The sequence below is a fragment of the Gadus macrocephalus genome, chromosome 21 (assembly GCF_031168955.1).
Source record: "Gadus macrocephalus chromosome 21, ASM3116895v1".
In the NCBI taxonomy this organism is placed as follows: domain Eukaryota; kingdom Metazoa; phylum Chordata; class Actinopteri; order Gadiformes; family Gadidae; genus Gadus; species Gadus macrocephalus.
Window position 1 is genome coordinate 17,824,952 of NC_082402.1, and position 19,387 is coordinate 17,844,338.

The 19,387-nt window shown below is 49.7% G+C and overlaps 1 protein-coding gene across 1 annotated transcript in view; it reads left to right on the top strand.

Annotated features, from left to right (window-relative positions):
- Nucleotides 1-8,799: 8,799 nt before the first annotated feature.
- The window catches only part of man1a1 (mannosidase, alpha, class 1A, member 1), a 99,673-nt gene continuing 89,085 nt past the window's right edge, over nt 8,800-19,387 (top strand). Inside the window, exon 1 of the mRNA XM_060042107.1 lies at nt 8,800-10,019. Within this exon, the coding sequence (XP_059898090.1) occupies nt 9,513-10,019 (507 nt within the window). The 5' untranslated portion in view covers nt 8,800-9,512. The remainder of the gene's footprint in view (nt 10,020-19,387) is intronic.

Below are 19,387 nucleotides of genomic sequence, written 5' to 3' on the forward strand. Positions count from 1 at the left end.
CACAGATCACTAGGGAATCACTCACACCATGGAAACCGGCTTTTATCCTATGGCTCTAATATTTTGGGGACACATTTTCTAACTTCTTGTTTTTCATTGGGATATGTAAAAATACACAACTGATAGGATATATAGGCCTACCGTTATTTAATTCCATGACAGTCACAATGAAATAAGATACCAACACATACAGTATATATAAAGACATATCTTATGAGGTAACATCATAACTATAACAGAACAAGGACAGATACACAGACACGGACAAACAAACACACACAGAAATATACACACAAACAGAGACACATACACACACAGAAATATACACATACACATGTAGACTACTTTGTGATTTCTCTTGTGAGCTGCATTCCCCACGGTTGCTGAGGTCTAATGAAGAGTGATGGTGGATTATGAGCAGTGTGTGTGTGTGTGTGTGTGTGTGTGTGTGTGTGTGTGTGTGTGTGTGTGTGTGTTTGTCTCTCTGCTAATCACCTAATAATTTGATGTGATGGCACTGTGTACGTCTTGATGATGAATTACCTGAAGCAGCACTCGCAGCCCCCAGCAGGGAGGCTGCAGGTGCTGAAGCTAGCATCACGTTAAACACACACATGCATACACATGCCCACATGCATTAACATGCTCGGATCTTCACATAGGTTGACATCGAGGAACAGTTATTCAACCTTAAACAGCAATGCAATGCAGAGAATAAGATGAGACTGAAACGATTCCTGTGATGATTTAGAAAGGAGATAGTTGACTTCACACTGGAGTTGGTTCTCAGGACGTGTCCTACAAAATAAAAATAGAATCCACAAGATATTTCATTTCATTTGACTGGAATGTTCCATTTCCAGCATATGACTACTTTATAGTGTTCTAGATTCGCACTTTGAAAGATATTATACAAATCTGTATTATTTCTCTTCACTATTCACTTTCCTATTTCAAGCCACCCAGTACATGGATGTGTTGGTGAAACAGCCACACAGTACATAGATGTGTGGTTGAAACAGCCACCCAGTACATGGATGTTTTTGTAACAGCCACCCAGTACACATGGATGTGTAGTTGAAACATACACCCAGTACATTGATATGTTGGTGAAACACTAACCCAGTACATGGATGTGTTGGAGAAACAGCCACCCAGTACATTGATGTGTTGGTGAAACAGTCAGCCAGTACATTGATGTGTTGGTGAAACACTAACCCAGTACATTGATGTGTTGGTGAAACAGCCAGCCAGTACATTGATGTGTTGGTGAAACACTAACCCAGTACATGGATGTGTTGGTGAAACAGCCAGCCAGTACATTGATGTGTTGGTGAAACAGCCAGCCAGTACATTGATGTGTTGGTGAAACACTAACCCAGTACATGGATGTGTGGTTGAAACAGCCACCCACGGATGTGTTAAACAACCCCCCAAAAATAACGACCTCCCAGTCTGTTCCCTCCTGATGTGTATCTGCACATGTGAGTTACAGGCATGTGATTGACAGGCAAGACCGATTCACAGAACCAATCAATGAAGAGATGCCCTGGTCAGAAATGAGCCGGGAGCGGCCTGATATCTAAATGTTCTCATCCAGAGGCAGTTGCTTTCAACAAGAACCGATATTCTCAGAGCCTTTCACTGGCTGAAAGCTAACGGATGGTTATGGCATTTCCAACAACACAAAATACAAATCTTACCTACAGCAACTTTATTCAACCAGAATGTTTATATTTCTTTATTAATAGCACTCCCTAAAGGGAGTGCCAAAGAGCAGAGATGATTAGGCTTAAAGTTAGTGTTAGTATGGTATGTGGCAAGACATAACTCGATGATCAAGTTATGTCAAACTAGTAAAGTAAAACTTTACATACATTTACATGCATTTGAATGTGATGACAGGGGAAAAAAGAGACACGCTGTGACGATTGTGTGTTGCATGGTTATGCTTCCTAATCAGTTATTGTAGAAGATTAAAATAATACATTCATTATGTGCTTCCTTACATTCATTGTGTTGATCCTTTTTTTACTCAATGTCTCTAAAATTGGGTTGCAATCTTTAATCATTTTTGGGAACATAAACATGTTGATTGCAAAGTTATGATGAATATTTTAATCAGAATATTGGTCTGTTTCAATCCCTCAAACACTTTGCGTTCCTATAATGCACGCTGAACACACCAGCTGCAGGAACATTAGCACATTTCGAATGTGCTTCTTAAAGGAATGTCTAAATAACGTTAGATTTGTGCCAGGACAGGAGGGAAATGAAATGCAGGGGAGCTACACTACTCCCTAACCAATTAGTGACCCCCTTTCTCCTCTTGTTTCTCCCACTCTCCTTCTGATCTCACTTTGTATTCACTATCACCCCCTCTCCCCCTCTTCTCTTCCCCATCAACTCCATCCATCCTCCCACATTTCTCTTGTACTCTCCTTTTGTACTGTCCTCCTCGATCTCTCTCTCTTCAGTGCACAAATGAGTCCATTTGGCCGGGGGATAATACCATAGTGCTGGGATCAGATTGGATGGGTTATATTTGGATTATGGCTTGAGCAAAGAAATATGGTCAAAGGGGAGAGAGGGAAGAAATGAACATAAGTGCACACACACACATGCACATGCACACGCACACTGTGGCAACCCGGGCCCGAGAATGTCTGGGTGAGGCAAGGAATCACCACACGGGGCGGCTGGTTCAAAGCCCGGAGGGCGTTTATTCTGAACAGCGATCTCCCCGGAGGGCAAACGAAAATCATACACTAACTCCGAGAGCTAGGAAACAGTGAAACAAGGATTGAGCTGTCTCTGGTGGGTCTGCTTGGTCCGGGCGCGGCGCGGTTCTCCTCCCCTCGCTCGTTCGTGGGTCTCGTTATCCTCCCAGCGTCTCGCACCGACTCTCCCACTGGATCCGGGAAAGCGCAGGTTAATAGCGTGTCTCACTTCCCCCCCCAGGTGTTTCCCATCCCCCTCGTTAGTGTGTCTGGAGTGCCGGCCTCTGGCTCCCTCTGTCGGCTGCCGCCGGTACACGCCCTCCACCATCTCTCCCCTGGGCCCTCCAGCCCGAGGGGTTGGGGGCGGGTTGCCACACTCCTCCACCGCTGCTTCACGCCCCTGGTAGTCTCCGACCGCCCCTAGGCACATGTCTCGGCGGGACAGGGCGTCGGCGTTGGCATGTTCCCTGCCCGGCCTGTGGTCCACCTGGAACCTGTAGTCCTGGAGTGCCAGGAACCACCTCGTCACCCGGGCGTTTGTGTCCTTCGCGCCGGCCATCCACTTCAGTGGTGCGTGGTCGGTCACCAACGTGAACTCCCGTCCCAGGAGGTAGTACCTTAATTTGTCCAGGGCCCACTTGATGGCCAGGGCCTCCTTCTCCACGGTGGAGTAATTCCTCTCGTTGGGGAGGAGCTTCCGGCTGATGTATGTCACCGGGTGTTCTTCTCTCGCCCGCACCTGGGAGAGTACCGCTCCTAGCCCCACCTCGGACGCGTCTGTGTGGACTATAAGGGGCAGAGAGAAGTCAGGGGTTATCAGGACGGGTTCGGAGCAGAGGGCGCTCCTCAAGGTTTCGAAGGCCCCCTCTGCTGCCTCCGACCAATTCACCCGGTCAGGTAAAGCCTTCCGGGTCAGCTCGTTCAGGGGGCTCGCCATAGTGGCGAAGCCGGGGATAAACCTCTGGTAGTACCCTACCAGGCCCAGGAACGACTTCACCTGCTTCTTGGTGGCGGGCCGGGGCCAGTCCCGGATGGCGGCGACTTTGCTGTCCTGCGGCCTGACGTTCCCCCGTCCCACCCGGTAACCTAGGTACGCCGTCTCCTCCAGCCCCAGGCGGCACTTGGCGGGGTTGGCGGTGAGTCCGGCCCTCCTCAGCTCCGCCAGGACCGCCCTCAGCTGTCGGACGTGTATGTCCCAGCTGGCGCTATGAATAATGATGTCGTCGATGTACGCGGCCGCGTACGCCTGATGAGGCCGCAGGATCTGGTCCATCATTCGCTGGAAGGTCGCCGGGGCGCCGTGGACACCGAACGGCAGGACCGTGTACTGATACAGTCCCCCCGGGGTTGCAAACGCTGTTTTTTCCCTGGCGGCCCGGGTGAGTGGCACCTGCCAGTACCCTTTAGTGAGGTCCAGGGTGGTGAGGTAGCGGGCCGGTCCCAGCCGCTCGATCAGCTCATCCACCCTGGGCATGGGGTAGGCGTCGAATTCGGACACCGCGTTGAGTTTCCGGAAGTCGTTGCAGAACCGGAAACTGCCGTCGGGTTTGGGGACCAGGACGACCGGACTGGACCAGGCGCTGCGAGACTCCTCGATGACGCGGAGACGCAGCATTCGGGTGACTTCCTCCCGGATGGCGTTCCGCCGGGCTTCTGGGACCCGGTAGGGGGGGACGCGCACCGTGATGCCGGGCGCCGTTTTGATGTCGTGTTGCGTTCTGGTAGTTCTCCCGGGAAGCTCGGAGAAGACATCCTGGTGCTGGAGGATGACCTCCTCAAGGTCCTGTTTCTGGGCGGGACTGAGATCTTCCCCCATGGGGACTGCCGGTATGTCGCCCCGGGCGGCCAGGGCGAGGGTAGCCGGCGCCGTCGGGGTCGGGTTCGCCCTCCACTGCTTCAGGAGGTTGACGTGGTAGAGTTGGGTGGGTTTTCGTCTCCCGGGCTGCCGCACCCGGTAGTTCACCGACCCCACCTGTTCCATGACCTCGTACGGGCCCTGCCACTTGGCCAAGAATTTACATTCCGACGTCGGGATCAGCACCATGACCAGGTCTCCGGGTCGGAACAGGCGTAGCTGGGCCCCGCGGTTGTAGACCCGGGCCTGGGCCTGCTGGGCCTGCCGAAGGTGGTCCCGGACGATGGGCCAGACCTGGGCCATGCGGTCCCTCACCTGCTCCACATGGTCGACCAGGGTGCGATGGGGGGAGGGTCGACTCTCCCACGCCTCCTTGGCGAGGTCGAGGAGCCCCCGGGGTCTTCTCCCGTATAGCAGCTCGAAGGGGGAGAACCCTGTCGAGGCTTGGGGTACTTCGCGGACTGCGAAGAGCACATGGGGCAGGAGCTGGTCCCAGTTTTTCCCGTCGGCGTCCATGACCTTCTTTAACATCTGCTTCAGTGTCTTATTGAAGCGTTCTACCAACCCGTCGGTCTGTGGGTGGTACACCGAGGTCCGGAGCTGGGAGACCTGGAGGAGACTGAGCAGTTGTTTCATGACCCGGGACATGAAACAGGACCCCTGGTCCGTTAATACCTCCCGGGCTATCCCCACCCGGCTAAACAGGAGCATTAGCTCCCTGGCTACTGCCTTGGTGGTGGCGGCGCGGAGGGGAAGGGCTTCGGGGTATCTGGTGGCGTAATCTACGATAACCAGGATGTATCTATGCCCCCTGCTGGTCTTCGGGAGTGGGCCGACAATGTCCAGTGCTATCCGCTCAAAGGGGACCTCAATGATCGGCATGGGGATCAGGGGGTTTCGTGCTGTGGGTCTCGGGGCCGTACGCTGGCATTCCGGGCAGGACTGACAGTAGCAGACTACATCCCCTTTCACCCCGGGCCAGTAAAACCGTGCTAGCACTCTTTCCCTGGTTTTATCCATGCCTAGGTGAGCCCCTAGCAGGTGAGAGTGGGCCATGAATAGCACCTTACTAATGTAGGGCCGGGGTACTAGCAATTGTTCTACCACTTCCCCCCCCTTTTCGACAACCCGATATAACAGACCCCCCCTGGTGCTGAAGTGAGGGTGTGGGAGGCGACTCACCGAATCCCTCGCTTGTCCCTCATGGGCGAGGACGTGGCTCCAGTCGTGCTTTAGGGCGTCGTCCTGTAGCTGGGCGCTGGCGAACTGTCCGGGTCGATGCGTTCTCCCCCTCCCCCCGGTCGGGAGAAAATCCGAGAACTCGGTGAGCGGGGAGCTCTCGGAGCCTCCCGGTGGACCGGACTGCTCGGTTGCCGTCAGGGTGTCCGGCGTGTCCAAGGGCGGTCCCGGCGTCATCACTCGGTGGGACCCTCCCGCCGAGCGCGCTGGGGTGCCTGGCGGGGTGGGTCCGTCCCCCTCGGTCCCGCCGTCCTCCTCCGACGCCTCCGCTGGGGTTCCGGGGGCCGGCCGAGCCCCGTAAGCAGGTCGGACCGTCCGCCCGGCCCGACGTGATGGATCTCGCCGGAGCCGGGAACTCGGGCCGGGGTTCAGCAGGCGGGTGAGCAGGGGGCAGTCCCTGCCGATGAGCAGGGGTACGGGCAGGTTGGGCACGATCCCGGCCCGCGTCACATACACCCCTCGGGGGGTCCTCACGACCACGTGGCACGTGTCGTAGGTGCGGGTGTCCCCGTGGACGCACGCGACTTCTATGGGCTCGCCCCTCCGTCCCCCCTCAAGGTCTGGGCGTAGGAGGGTGACCACACTGCCGGTGTCTAGTAGGGCCTCCGTGTCCTTCTTCCCCACTCTCACCGGGATCGTTGGGGCTCCGGATGTCTGGTGGGCCCAGCAGTTGGTCAGCAGACACGGTTCGGGTCGTCCCCCGTCGGCGAAGGCCGACGGCATGGGCACGTCCCGGTTCCCGGTGCACTGTCGGGCTAGGTGTCCGGTTTGCCCACAAGTGTAGCACCGTCGGTCCTCCCGGAGCCCCGGGGCGACGCTCTGTGGTCTCGGTGGGACCCCCTGTTGCCCGGCACCCGGGCCTCGCTGGTCACCGCGCGGCTCGGCGGCCCGCGACGGGGTCCGGGGCCCGCCCCCCAACTGTTGGGCCACCTGCCAGTTTTCCAGCTGTCGAATCAGCTCGTCCACGGTGTCGGGGTGGTGGTGTGCGAGGGTTCTCCGTGCGTCTGGGGGGAGCTGACGGATGGTATTGTCTATAAGGACCCGATCCAGGATGCTGGGTCCTTCTCCCGTAGTGAGCCACCTCCGTATCAGCCGTCCGTGCTGGGAGATCTGCGCGCGCACCGCGCCTCGCATGTCGAATCGCCAGACATGGAAGCGCTGGGCTCTGGCGGCGAGGCTATGACCATAGTAGGCCAGGATGGCCTGCTTCAGGGTCGGGTACTGGCTGGCGCGCTCCGGCGTCAGGTCCTGGCTGGCCTGCTGGGCAGGTCCGGTAAGAAAGGGGGACAGGATGTGCGCCCAGTGGTCCTCCGGCCACTGCTCCCGTCGGGCCGTCCTCTCGAATACCTCCAAGTACGCCTCCACGTCGTCGTCCGGTCCGAGCTTGGTGAGGCGGCTGGTTGGCGCGGCTGTCGGAGCCTCGCGCCCCGCTTGCTGGGTGAGCCTTATCACCGCCTCTCGGAGAATAGCGAGGCTTTCCGCGGTGTCTCGCTGGTGCCGCTGCGCAGCGGCCACGGCGGCGGCGGCTTCCGGGTTCTGCATCGGGGTTGGGCGGGTGATTCCTTGTAATTCGTAGCGAGGTCAAGTTGCCCGCATCCTCCACCATATGTGGCAACCCGGGCCCGAGAATGTCTGGGTGAGGCAAGGAATCACCACACGGGGCGGCTGGTTCAAAGCCCGGAGGGCGTTTATTCTGAACAGCGATCTCCCCGGAGGGCAAACGAAAATCATACACTAACTCCGAGAGCTAGGAAACAGTGAAACAAGGATTGAGCTGTCTCTGGTGGGTCTGCTTGGTCCGGGCGCGGCGCGGTTCTCCTCCCCTCGCTCGTTCGTGGGTCTCGTTATCCTCCCAGCGTCTCGCACCGACTCTCCCACTGGATCCGGGAAAGCGCAGGTTAATAGCGTGTCTCACTTCCCCCCCCAGGTGTTTCCCATCCCCCTCGTTAGTGTGTCGGGAGTGCCGGCCTCTGGCTCCCTCTGTCGGCTGCCGCCGGTACACGCCCTCCACCACCTCTCCCCTGGGCCCTCCAGCCCGAGGGGTTGGGGGCGGGTTGCCACAACACACACACACACACACACACACACACACACACACACACACACACACACACACACACACACACACACACACACACACACACACACACACACACACACACACAGCATTTAGCCTAACACAGTGATGACACAAATGTAATATTTACAGTACCAGTTGGAACACGTACCAAACTGATAATCGAGAGTTCATGTTTCATTTTATAAAGGATGCCAGTCCATTTTTCCAGGTTGTTCCCTGATGATTGTGCGCTGAACGGGGACAGGGCTGTGTGGGTGTATCGGGCTCCAGGCCCCAGTGGTCCATCCCAAGAGAAATGGAGCTGTTCAACACAGAGCCAGCCGGAGCTCTTCATGACTTGAGGTACTTTTTAACCATGCCTGATTGGCATGCATTGGTAAATATTTGCATGATACGAATGGGGAAACAATATTAGACATTTATCAATCGTTCTACTTGTTTACGTTGTAGTTGGTTGTTAACCAAAAAAACGTGCTCTCTCTCTCTCTGTCTCTATAGTTAGGGTCTAACTGACGGCCCTTCGCAAACCCAGTTGATTGTGTGGGCATGTGTGTGAGGGAGAGAGAGAGAGAGAGGGGAGAGAGAGGGAGAAGAAGGGGGATGGAGAGAGAGGGGATAGAGGGAGGGAGAAAAAGAGAGGGAGGGGGAGAGAGAGAGAGGGAGGGCGGATAGAGAGACGGAGGGAGGGGGAGAAAGAGGGGGAGAGAGCGAGAGGGAGGAAGGGAGGGAAAGAAAGGAGGGGGGAGGAGAAAGGGAGCGGAAGAGAGAGAGGGAGAGAAAGAAAGAGAGGGGGAGAGAGAGAGAGTGAAGGGGGATGGAGAGGGAGGGAGGGAGAGAGGGAGCGAGAGGGAGGGAGGGAGGGAAAGAAAGAGGGAGGGGGTGAGAGAGAGACCTGCCGTCTAGGTGTATGGTTGTGTTGAGCAGTGCTGTCATTAGGCCACGTCTTCTACACCCCCGGCGACAAAACTCCTACCAGTCACGTGACGGATCAGGCGGTTAACCGTCTGCATGGAGCCGTCGCCTACTTGTTGTGGAATGCAAAATGAAACCAATAGTCCTATACAATAAGTGATTGGTTTACTATTATTCCTACTGGTCCGCTGAATACGGAGGGATCCCGGCAACAGGAGCTCAGTCTGTACCAAGGGCGCAGTTCGAGAAAGACAGGCTGAGGTCTGGTCCGAGTTTGAAACGTTGGAGCGGACGGAGTAGGCTAAGGACCCGCCCCCTGGAAACACCGCTCCTGATTGGCTCTGCCGGAGACGACCCGCCCCCTGGAAACACCGCTCCTGGTTGGCTCCCGCCCTCTGGAAACACCGCTCCTGGTTGGCTGAACGACGCGTCAGCTGCGCCAGCCCGCGCCTCTTTCCGCTGGCGGCGGAGGGCAGACGCGTCGTCGCACGGAGGCGGCAGCACGGCGCGGAGGGAACTCGTTCACTTTGAAACTTTTCTTACGGGAGATCATATCGTTCTTGTGTCCGCATTAACGCTCACCGCTGTCCTGGATATGGACTAATAACCGGGTGAACGACGCAGAGAGCCGACCCCGGGTGCGACGGAAGCGGACTGAAGCTTTAAACTGGTTTAGTAGGTGGTTGGGCGCCGGAGAGACGGGACGATGCCCGCCGCCACCCTGCTGCCGTTCACCGCCGCGCCGAGCAGGAAGTCCGCCGGGCCGACCTCCTCCTTCAGGCTGACGGAGAGGTTCATCCTACTGCTGGTGTTCAGCGCCTTCATCACGCTGTGCTTCGGGGCCATCTTCTTTCTGCCCGACTCCTCCAAGCTGCTCAGCGGGGTGTTCTTCCACTCGTCCGCGGTGGAGACCAACACTCGGACCGGGACCGTCAGCGGCTCCGGCTCCGCCAACGACGAGAAGATCCTGGCCAAGATCCGCAAAGATCACGAAGATGCCCTGACAGAAGCCAAGGACACGCTGCAGAAACGACCCGAAGAGATCAAGCAGGAGATCCTGAAGGAGAAGGAGAAGGTCCTGAGGGACAGCCTGGGGCCGGATGGGGGGGACGTGGACAGACTGCCCCCCGTGGAGTACCAGCGGCCCCCCGGGGCCACGGGGCAGGAGCCCCCGGACCCCCGGACCAGGGAGAGACGGGCTAAAGTCAAGGAGGTAGGATCATCAACCACATTCTGTACTGGGAGACCAGATGTAGACTCTGTAGAAGTAACCTCTCTCTGGAAACCAGCCAGACCAGTATAGGTAGCAGCCAGACCAGTATAGGTTACAAACCAATCAGACCAGTATAGGTTCCATCTCCATGCCATGCCGGTCACCGTCTGTACTGCCCTCCTTCCATATGAACAGAGCACCAATTCGTAGGATACCAATATGTATCGTAGGTCACAAATAAGCGTAATCGGGCAGCTTGTCCTTATCGTCTGTGTTCAAACATGGCACATATTGCATCGCCATTTGGACAGTCGTTGCCAAGCCCGGTTCCCAGTGTCCCTGGGAGCCAGGCTCATTCGGCCCCCTGGTACAGATGGTTCAACCGGTATGCCTCGGGCCTCATAGGGCTTGTTGTGTCGTTGGTTATCTTTTATATGGAGTAGAGTATGGAGCATTTTTTTAAACATGTTTATACTAACCACTGGGTTATCCTTTAATTATCGATACAATACACAATAATACCAATGGAAATCGTTATCTAAATAAATGATACCAAATAAAGTCCAATGCTATCTTTGGTTAGTGACATGACATAGGTTACCGTTAATGATTACCAAGAGCATAGTTATCCGTTAATGGATATAGTAAACATTTTGCAACCGTCCCATGACTGCAGCACAAAAGTTTGCTCTGTCATTGGATCATCCTTCCCAGAGCACTTTATCTTGTTTGGCTAAGCCTGAAGTCTTAAAAGCCAGGACTGTTTATCCAACAGTGTGTGCAGTGCACACACCTATTGATTTAATAGTCATTTAAATGGTCAATCCTGAAAAGCAAGAACATTCTTACTCCTGATCAAGTAAAAAAGAATACTGTTGAATCTGACATTTTAGACAGAGTTCAGTGCCCCACTGGTCGTCAGATTTCATTTTTTGGTTATTCATTGATTCATCTAAATGGATGTGGCTTTACACAGGTCAAGATTTGTGAATTGCTGTTTTGAAACCGGGGGAGGTCCATTTGTCAACAACACTTTTTCATGGCCGAAATGTTCCTGACTCAAAAGACTTATCTGGTTGAATTGGGCGTGTTTGAAACAACGCTTATGAGAAAGTAATTCATTATAATGATTTATCTCTACAGATGTAGTTGGTAGCCTGTGCACCATCCTGATCACTTAACCTCACATTCTGTTCAGCTACACAGATCAGTCCGGGCCTCTAGCTCCCAACATCCATATCCTGGAATTACCAAGTAATCGGGCCAATCAGGGACTGCGTCGTAGTTGATGCTGTAATCGGGCCAATCAGGGACTGTGTTTTAGTTGATGATGTAAATGCGGTCTGCCTCTGGCAATGCAGTTATGGCGTCTCCCAAAGCAGCGAGCGGCAACGTTAATATTAGTAGAGGAAACACATTCACAAGTTTAGTTATGCAGAAATAGACTCAATATGTACAAATTGAATCTGAACAAGTTTTAGCACTTTCTCGGAGGAAGGACGTTTTTGCCGTTCTTCTTCATGTGTATCCACTGAACAGTGCACTTTGATTGTGCACCTGTATTGCTACACTGATTGGCTGGAGGAGATGTCTGTCCAGGAAAGTACTCCTGCCCCCTGAAACTGATGTGGCAGCTGGAGATCCGAACGGTGAAATGAAACACAGAAAGTGAGGTTGCTGCATCAAAGGCATTTTCTCTCCAACCAACCGTGCAAAGGTTTATATTTCTTGAAAGTTGACGTTGGTTTCATCATCATGTATGCAAATGAGATGCCTGACTGATTTAGATTTCTGAGTCAATACTAGGGATGCACCGAAATGAAAGTTCTTGGCCGAAACCGAAAATGAGGAAACCAAGGCCGAATACCGAAACACCGAAAGAAATTATTATGCCAATTATTAGTACCATTACCGATGTTGAGGCCAACACCGAGTTATTTTGTATCTAAAAAAAGTGTGTGTGTGTGTGTGTGTGTGTGTGTGTGTGTGTGTGTGTGTGTGTGTGTGTGTGTGTGTGTGTGTGTGTGTGTGTGTGTGTGTGTGTGTGTGTGTGTGTGTGTGTGTGTGTGTACACAAGACTGGTAACCATAGCAACGCCGGTAAACAAACCCCCGCCGCAAAGCCCAATCCCTACGAGAGCTCCCCGCGCTACGGCCATCCGGAGGCGCACAGAGCTTTTGGCGGTGATATTATATGTACAACTATATTACTATTATAGATAGAACGTTATAAGAAAGACGCTGTCACCGAGAATTGGCGCACTGCCAGACGCTGTCACAGAGTGTGAGAGGAGAGTTGACGGAGAAGATGGCGGTTGACCTAGTTTCAAAGTTTATACCGTTTATACTCGGTAATACCGGTGTATTACTCGGTGTGAACTTGTCCACACCGCGGCAACCCTAGTGCCATTGCATTTATGGCTATGACTGTGTACTAACTTCATTAAAATCAAGGCATTGCAATTTTTGCAAATCGTTATACGTGGGTCAGAAATATTGAAAAACGTCCACGCCGCAGACATATTGGCGCTTATCCAGACAAGTGTGTGCTGGCCGCGCTTTTTGTTTGCATCATCACAAATTTCTGTTTCGGCCGTGTTGTTTCGGTGAGTTCGAGTTCTACCAGTATCCAATGCGGAAGTGACAAACATTGCAGTAGCACTGGGTGGCCACTACGAGGTGGTACCAAAAGTAAGCAATTCTGAAATACTGTTTTCACAGTCTTAGTCTTACCTATGTACAGCCTGGTCCAAAAGACCATTCTAGTCAGTATGTTTAGTTAATATCTCCACGACGACACTGGGGGGACACTGTTGACACTGTTGATTTATTTTTTTTTGCTGGCTAGTTTTTACTTTATTGGAGGTTGCCTGGAGGTTGGGGCGGCCTCTTGTGTGACAGCTAGCTGCTGACTCTCACCTCGACTCGAGGGCTAGTTTTCAGGATTAGCATGCTATCACCGTCCTTTTGAACTCGACTGCGTTCATTCCTATTGTTCATTCCGGGGTCAAGATGCCTTGCTCTGCGGTCAACTGTACCAATCGATGGTTTAAATACTAATGAGCTACAAGCTAATACGGTGTACGTCACCTAGATGGGCGTATCTCCCTCCCCCCGACGTCACATCAATGCCCTTTTTTGGTTAGAGGAAATGAGGCGGAGTCAAACTATGACAAGATGGCGACGCTCATAAGCCAAGAGAATTGGATGCAGTTGGAATAACTGAGGTCTGCCCGGATGCTACATCCACTTTATATACTATCTATGGTCAATACTCAGGGCCCCCCTTTTTTGTATTTTAACCGTGCTGATTTCAGTACCAGAGCTTTAGGTTTCACACTTCTGTGAAGGAGGCGCTGTAACCGTCCACATCAACCTCTCCTTAATAATAGACAGATAATGCAATGCTCCTTTCACCTGATATATTCTCTGGTTAATGTATTTATTGAGTCTGCAGAATACAAAATCTTCGAAAAGACATAGTTAAAGGACAATTCTGGTATGTTGAACAATGATCCCCCTTTCTGGTTTGTCTAGGATGAAATGGAGTGGTTAACACCGAAATTTGAATATTGGCCCTGTCTCCAGTATTTGGCTTATTTCGAATCGCCCCTGCCTGCTTCACACTGGCTGGCTATGGGCATTCACAAACAACCCATTACCTTTGTTTTTTAGAAATGTGAAACTCATCGAGTGGTTAGTGGTGTTCGTGGATATTCCTCATTAAGTTTCGCAGCGAAATACAGTTTCTGTCGTGTTTTTATTTGGCATTTTGTAAATGAAACGGAAACCGGGCCGGAAACAGAAAGGGGGGGTGGTTGCTGTCTTTTCGCTCGGTTCTAGCCATGGACCTATTAAAGAAAGGACAGCGGACTAAAACATGGCCGCCCATTCATTCCTATGAAAACTGCTCAATGGCGCAGAGGAACATCAAGGAGAGATTTGCTTCCGCATCATGGGCGCCTAGCCACTCCCTCGTGCATGTCGTGCTGGATGGAGAAATATTCTCGTTACCTAGCATTGGAGCATCATCACCGAGAGGTCTGAGCGAGCACAGTCGCATTGTTTACCGACCATGGAAGTATAAGTTAATAACTCCCCCCGATGATTCTCTATATGTGATCTTTAAATTACACTCCTCCTGCCAACTGGACAACAATTCGTATTTATCAGTTATAATGCCGGGCTAAGACTCATTTCAGCTGCCCACTCCTCCTTCTCCTGCAAAAAATACATAAATAAAATAAAACGCTTGAGGGGGCGTTTTGAAAAGAGAGAATTTACATTTTAGTAGTACGTGGTATAAAGATAACCACTAACCCCTCTTGAGTTTCCCATTTCTGAAAATGAACGTTAAGGGGTGTTTGTGATAAACATAGCCAGCCAGCCATTGTGAATCAGGCAGGGGCGATTCGAAATTAGCCAAAATTCTCGAGACAGGACCAATATTCCAAATTTCAGTGTTAACAACTCTATTTCATCCTAGACAAACCAGAAAGGGGGCTCAATGTTCAAAATACCGGAATTGTTGGGGATGCACCGAAATGAACATTCTTGGCCGAAACCGTAAACCGAAAATAAGGAAACCAAGGCCGAAAACCGAAACACCGAAATAAATTATTATGCCAATTATTAGTACTATTTAGGGTTGCCGCGGTATACGGTATTATCGGTGTTGCACACCGTCAACAACAAGTTATTTTTTATCATTTTTTTCCAGTAATAAAAGAATTTGGCGTCATTTTTAGGCCTATTTGATAAAAAAATAAAAGCTTGGCAGTTTGTCTTTGCATTGTTTTATTTTTGATGTGTTTTTTCATAAAAGAATAAATATATACAAACCTAATAGATAGGCTACCTAATAAAGCTTTGGAACGCACAATACCGGTAACCATAGCAACGCCGTAAACAAACCCCGCGAAGCCCAATCCCTACGAGAGCTCCCCGCGCTACGGCCATCCGGAAGCGCACAGAGCTTTTGGACGTGATATCATATCTAAAATGATATTATACTATTATATATAGAACGTTATAAAACCCTGTCACCGAGAATTGGTGACAGCGAGTTGACGGAGAAGATGGCGGTTGACCTAGTTTCAAAGTTTATGCCGTTTATACTCGGTAACACCGGTGTTGACACGAGTGTATTACTCTGTGTGAAAATGTCCACACCGCGGCAACCCTACTACCATTGCATTTATGGCTATGACTGTGTACTATCTTCATTAAAATCAAGGCATTGCAATTTTTGTCCAGAACAAGAGTGTGCTGGCCGCGCTTTTTGTTTGCGTCATCACAAATCTCTGTTTCGGCTGTGTTTTTTCGGTGATAAAAGTATTTCGGCCGAAAACCGAAAATGCGCTTTTGGGCCATTTTCGGCCGAAAGATTTCGGTGGCCGAAAATTCGGTGCATCCCTAGGAATTGTCCTTTAATGCGTTATGCATGGGTCAAGCTTATTGAGTGGAATTTGAACCCAATCCGTTTTTAAACCATTAACGGTAAAGATAAAAATGTAGTGACTAGATTAGAAGATAAACACTATTGTGCATTCCTAACAAATAAAACGCATATGTAGTAATTTTTGGTGTGCAATTTGCTAAATATTTTGTTCTACCTCTACATTTGTGCCAGTAAGTTACTGTAAAAATAAATCCCATCCAGATAGCAGGAAGCACTTCTATTGCGTGCTAGCTATGGAGAAGTTATGTCACAGCAAATGAAAGTAGCTATGTTGTGCAGATGGTCCTTTCTTGAGAGGCCTTGTCAGTAAGATGGCGCTGCACTAAGCTGATGGTCTATATTGCCCCTCGGTCTGAAACTTATTACACATTGACTTGGGAAGAAACTCTGGCTGAACTGAAAACAGACGATGTTAAACACCTTCAACTGTAAGGGCAGAAACACACAGGGCCTTTAAGTCGAGAGGGTGGTAACCTGCCTGTTGTGATGAATAAAGCCCTCAAGCATTCTGTGCATTTTGAAATCGTTAGGTTGTTGTGATATTGTATGCCCTGCTCGTAAATAGATGTTGTTGTCACTGACAAACTCTTGAATTGCAACCTGTGTTGCACATCAGTTTTTTTTATCTGCTTTTTGTGAAGCCGTTTAGTTTTCTTCCTTCTAACATTTAGGTACGAAATAGGGCTGCCAAGACCTCTGAATACCCATGAAGAGGAAATGAAACCTTTACTTGACACACTTTTGACCAATTGTACATTTTAAGTAGGCACATGTTTTCGAATAATACATTGATAGACAGTACGCCGGGAAACTTTATTGCAAATGGAAAGGGGAGATAGGGTTTTGGGGGGGAATTGTTCCACCAATATTCACCAAAAAATTTCAGGCACAAATAAATTCCAGAATTATTTTGCTTAAATCCAACCAAGTCAATAAAAAATGGGATGAAAACAGATTGGATGGCTATTTAATAATGAAATTGAATGATTCATCATTTCCAGAAAGATTGGTAGTGGCAGTCCCAGTGTTAAACTGTAAACATAGAGGAAGTTAACAACTCCTAGGGCGGGCGAAGATGGCTGTTTTATAAAAAACATTCTGGGAAAAAAGGAAAAGTATTGTGGAAGTACAGAGTACTCGGCTCGCAGGAATAGGTATATTTATCCCCATCCTGAGCTGTTTGGAGTGAGACTGAAAGCAAGGTACCTTTTTTGTTCAAAAATATTTTGTAGATAATAGTAATACTATTTATATATTATTCATTATATTATCAGAAGTTTGACGTATCCAACCAGCCCACTGCTCCAAGGAGCACAGGTTTATACATGCATATCATCAGGAAATAATATGAATGTTAAGTTGAATTTTGAATAGTCTTTTGGAAACTACGTCTGGCAAATTCTGTCCCTCAAAATTTAATCAATACCCAGGATCATAACATGTCAATCAAACGTACACAACCATTTATTTTTCAATCTCTCCCCCTGCTCACTCGGATGAGTTGGCGTTTTCACGCCGCCAGCTCTGCCCATGTGTACGTTGCATTAGCTCAGACAGGATGGATCCAGCAGGCAGGAAGATTGTGAGTGCTGGTGCCATTTGGACTCTTTTATTCTTACTGGCTGTTCACCAGTCAGTGCGAACAGACCTAGGAATCGAAGTAATCCCAGCGATTATTCTAGGTAATGAAGCAAGGGTGTATGGGTCTGGAGCAGGTGACCGGCCTCACCTAAAGAAGGGTGAGGCAAAGAGAAAGACATGGAGAGCTCTGAGGCCACGAGTCCCTGTTTGGCCTAGATGGGGAATATACTCCACATAGGATGTTTACATTTTATCTCTTCGTAGGGATGTTTGGGGAGCACTAGAAAATGGGGATGGGGATAGGGATGTCCCAACCAAGGACCAGAGACCATTGTCCCTACTGAAAACGTAATCAAGCTGGAAATGTTTGTATAGAGTGCTTATGTTAAAAGGTAAAGTAATCTCTGGCCTCTTACAACGCAATGCTTGCCAAACGAGCAAAGGTTTGTACGCAAGTTTTTTAATTGTTGTGCGTTCTAGGTAGATTTAAGAATGTTACTTACCCTAACCCTTACTTGCATTCCTAATGTTAGTCATTAGGAATGACAAGAAATGTGACAGAATGTAATAATAAGATATTTGTTATTTATTAGTTAGTTATTTATTATTATTGTTACTTATATTGAATGATTTCTTTGTGAACCACATAATTGTGATAGAGAACTGTCTATTGACAAGAATTGCCGATGATTGAGCCATCACCTGTCTTGCCACTGTTTCTCTCCAGTCTCTGACACAAGTGCATTAGGAACTGGCATACATCTGGACCCTATGAACCACTGTGCATGGCTCTCCAAAAAATCACTTTCATCAAGAGTGTACTCCTCTGCCAATGCTGCCCAATCCTTGTTCTTTCCCGCTTTGTGCCGTCAAACACGACCAATCTCCACTATGTCAAAACAATGACAACATTCCCTCTTACTGACCATTCTCAGTAGGGGGCATGGATGCCATATAGGGTACATGTTTCTTCAACAAATGTCCATTAGGCTATACCTCTTTGATCCTCACCCAGCCAGCTAATATTTCTGCACTCCAGCGGAAAGAGGGGGGAAAGGGCAGACATATTGATCGTAACTCTTAATTTGCAGAGTGAGAGTTGACTAGAAGACTCCCGAACGGTTTAATCGATCATTTGTATGGTTGCACAGGAATGCATGTCTACACAGATATGAGTGTCACAATTACAAAAACTAAACTTCTAGAGAGTGTAGTTTAAAACCAGGTAGGGATAACACATTTTTGTGACGTATTTTTACTTAAGACAATCTTATCCTGAAGGCGACGGTGAAACACAATGACTCAGCACTTAAGGATTCTGTTAATTCATTCTGCCTACATTTAAAACTTTCAGATAAACTCTCAGCCAGAAAGCAGACAAACGGAACAGAAGGGCAGAGTTAAGGAGGGGGGAAATAGCCAAACCAAACACGTCATCATTATTGCGATTATTCTCCATTTCCATAGAAAGATCTTAAAGAAATATAAATCGGTTTTTTTTCTTTTACTCTGTTCCCTTTTTGGAACACAGTCTGCCACTCAGAAATAATTCTAATCCTATTTTTTATTTATTTATCTTTGTAAAAACTCCTTGTAAGCAGTTAAATATCGGAAAAGGAGAAGGGCTTTTTATTGTGAAAACTGCTGGTGCATAATGGTGATGAGGAGCATGTAGTGGTTTAGCAACAAGTTTCATTCAAGCTTCTTATTGATGAAGTATAAAAAGTCCAGACACAGATCCACTCTCAGTTAAGTTAAGTTAAGTCCTTTATTCATCCCTTTTTAGGGGGAAATTCTTTCTCTGCTTTTGACCCATCCGGGTAGCCGGTGAACACATACACACACAGAGGTCCACACACAGAGGGGCACACACATGGGGGCACACACATGGGGGCACACACATGGGGGCACACACATGGGGGCACACCGGCACTACCGGAGCAGTGGGCTGCCGCGGTGCAGCGCCCGGGGAGCAGGTGGGGGTTTCAGATGCCTTGCTCAAGGGCACCTCATCCGTGGATTTTTTCAGGATTCGAACTGGCCACCCTCCAGTTACCAGTCCAACTCCTTCACCATTATGCCACGGATGCCCAGTGATGAACAACTGCCAGCTGTGCTGCGCAGAGCCACATCAGGTATTACATCTGACTTCAGTGCACTTGTTCAGGCCCATCAGAGACTTGGCTCCTACCTATTTTCTTTCATGTGTGGGTTGTAATGGCCACATTATCAAAGGTGGATGCACTACAATACTTTTTAAGGTCAGTGCACTTGGTATGGATGCAGATGTGGGTTCAAAAAAATATATAGTTACTTGTAAACCAAAC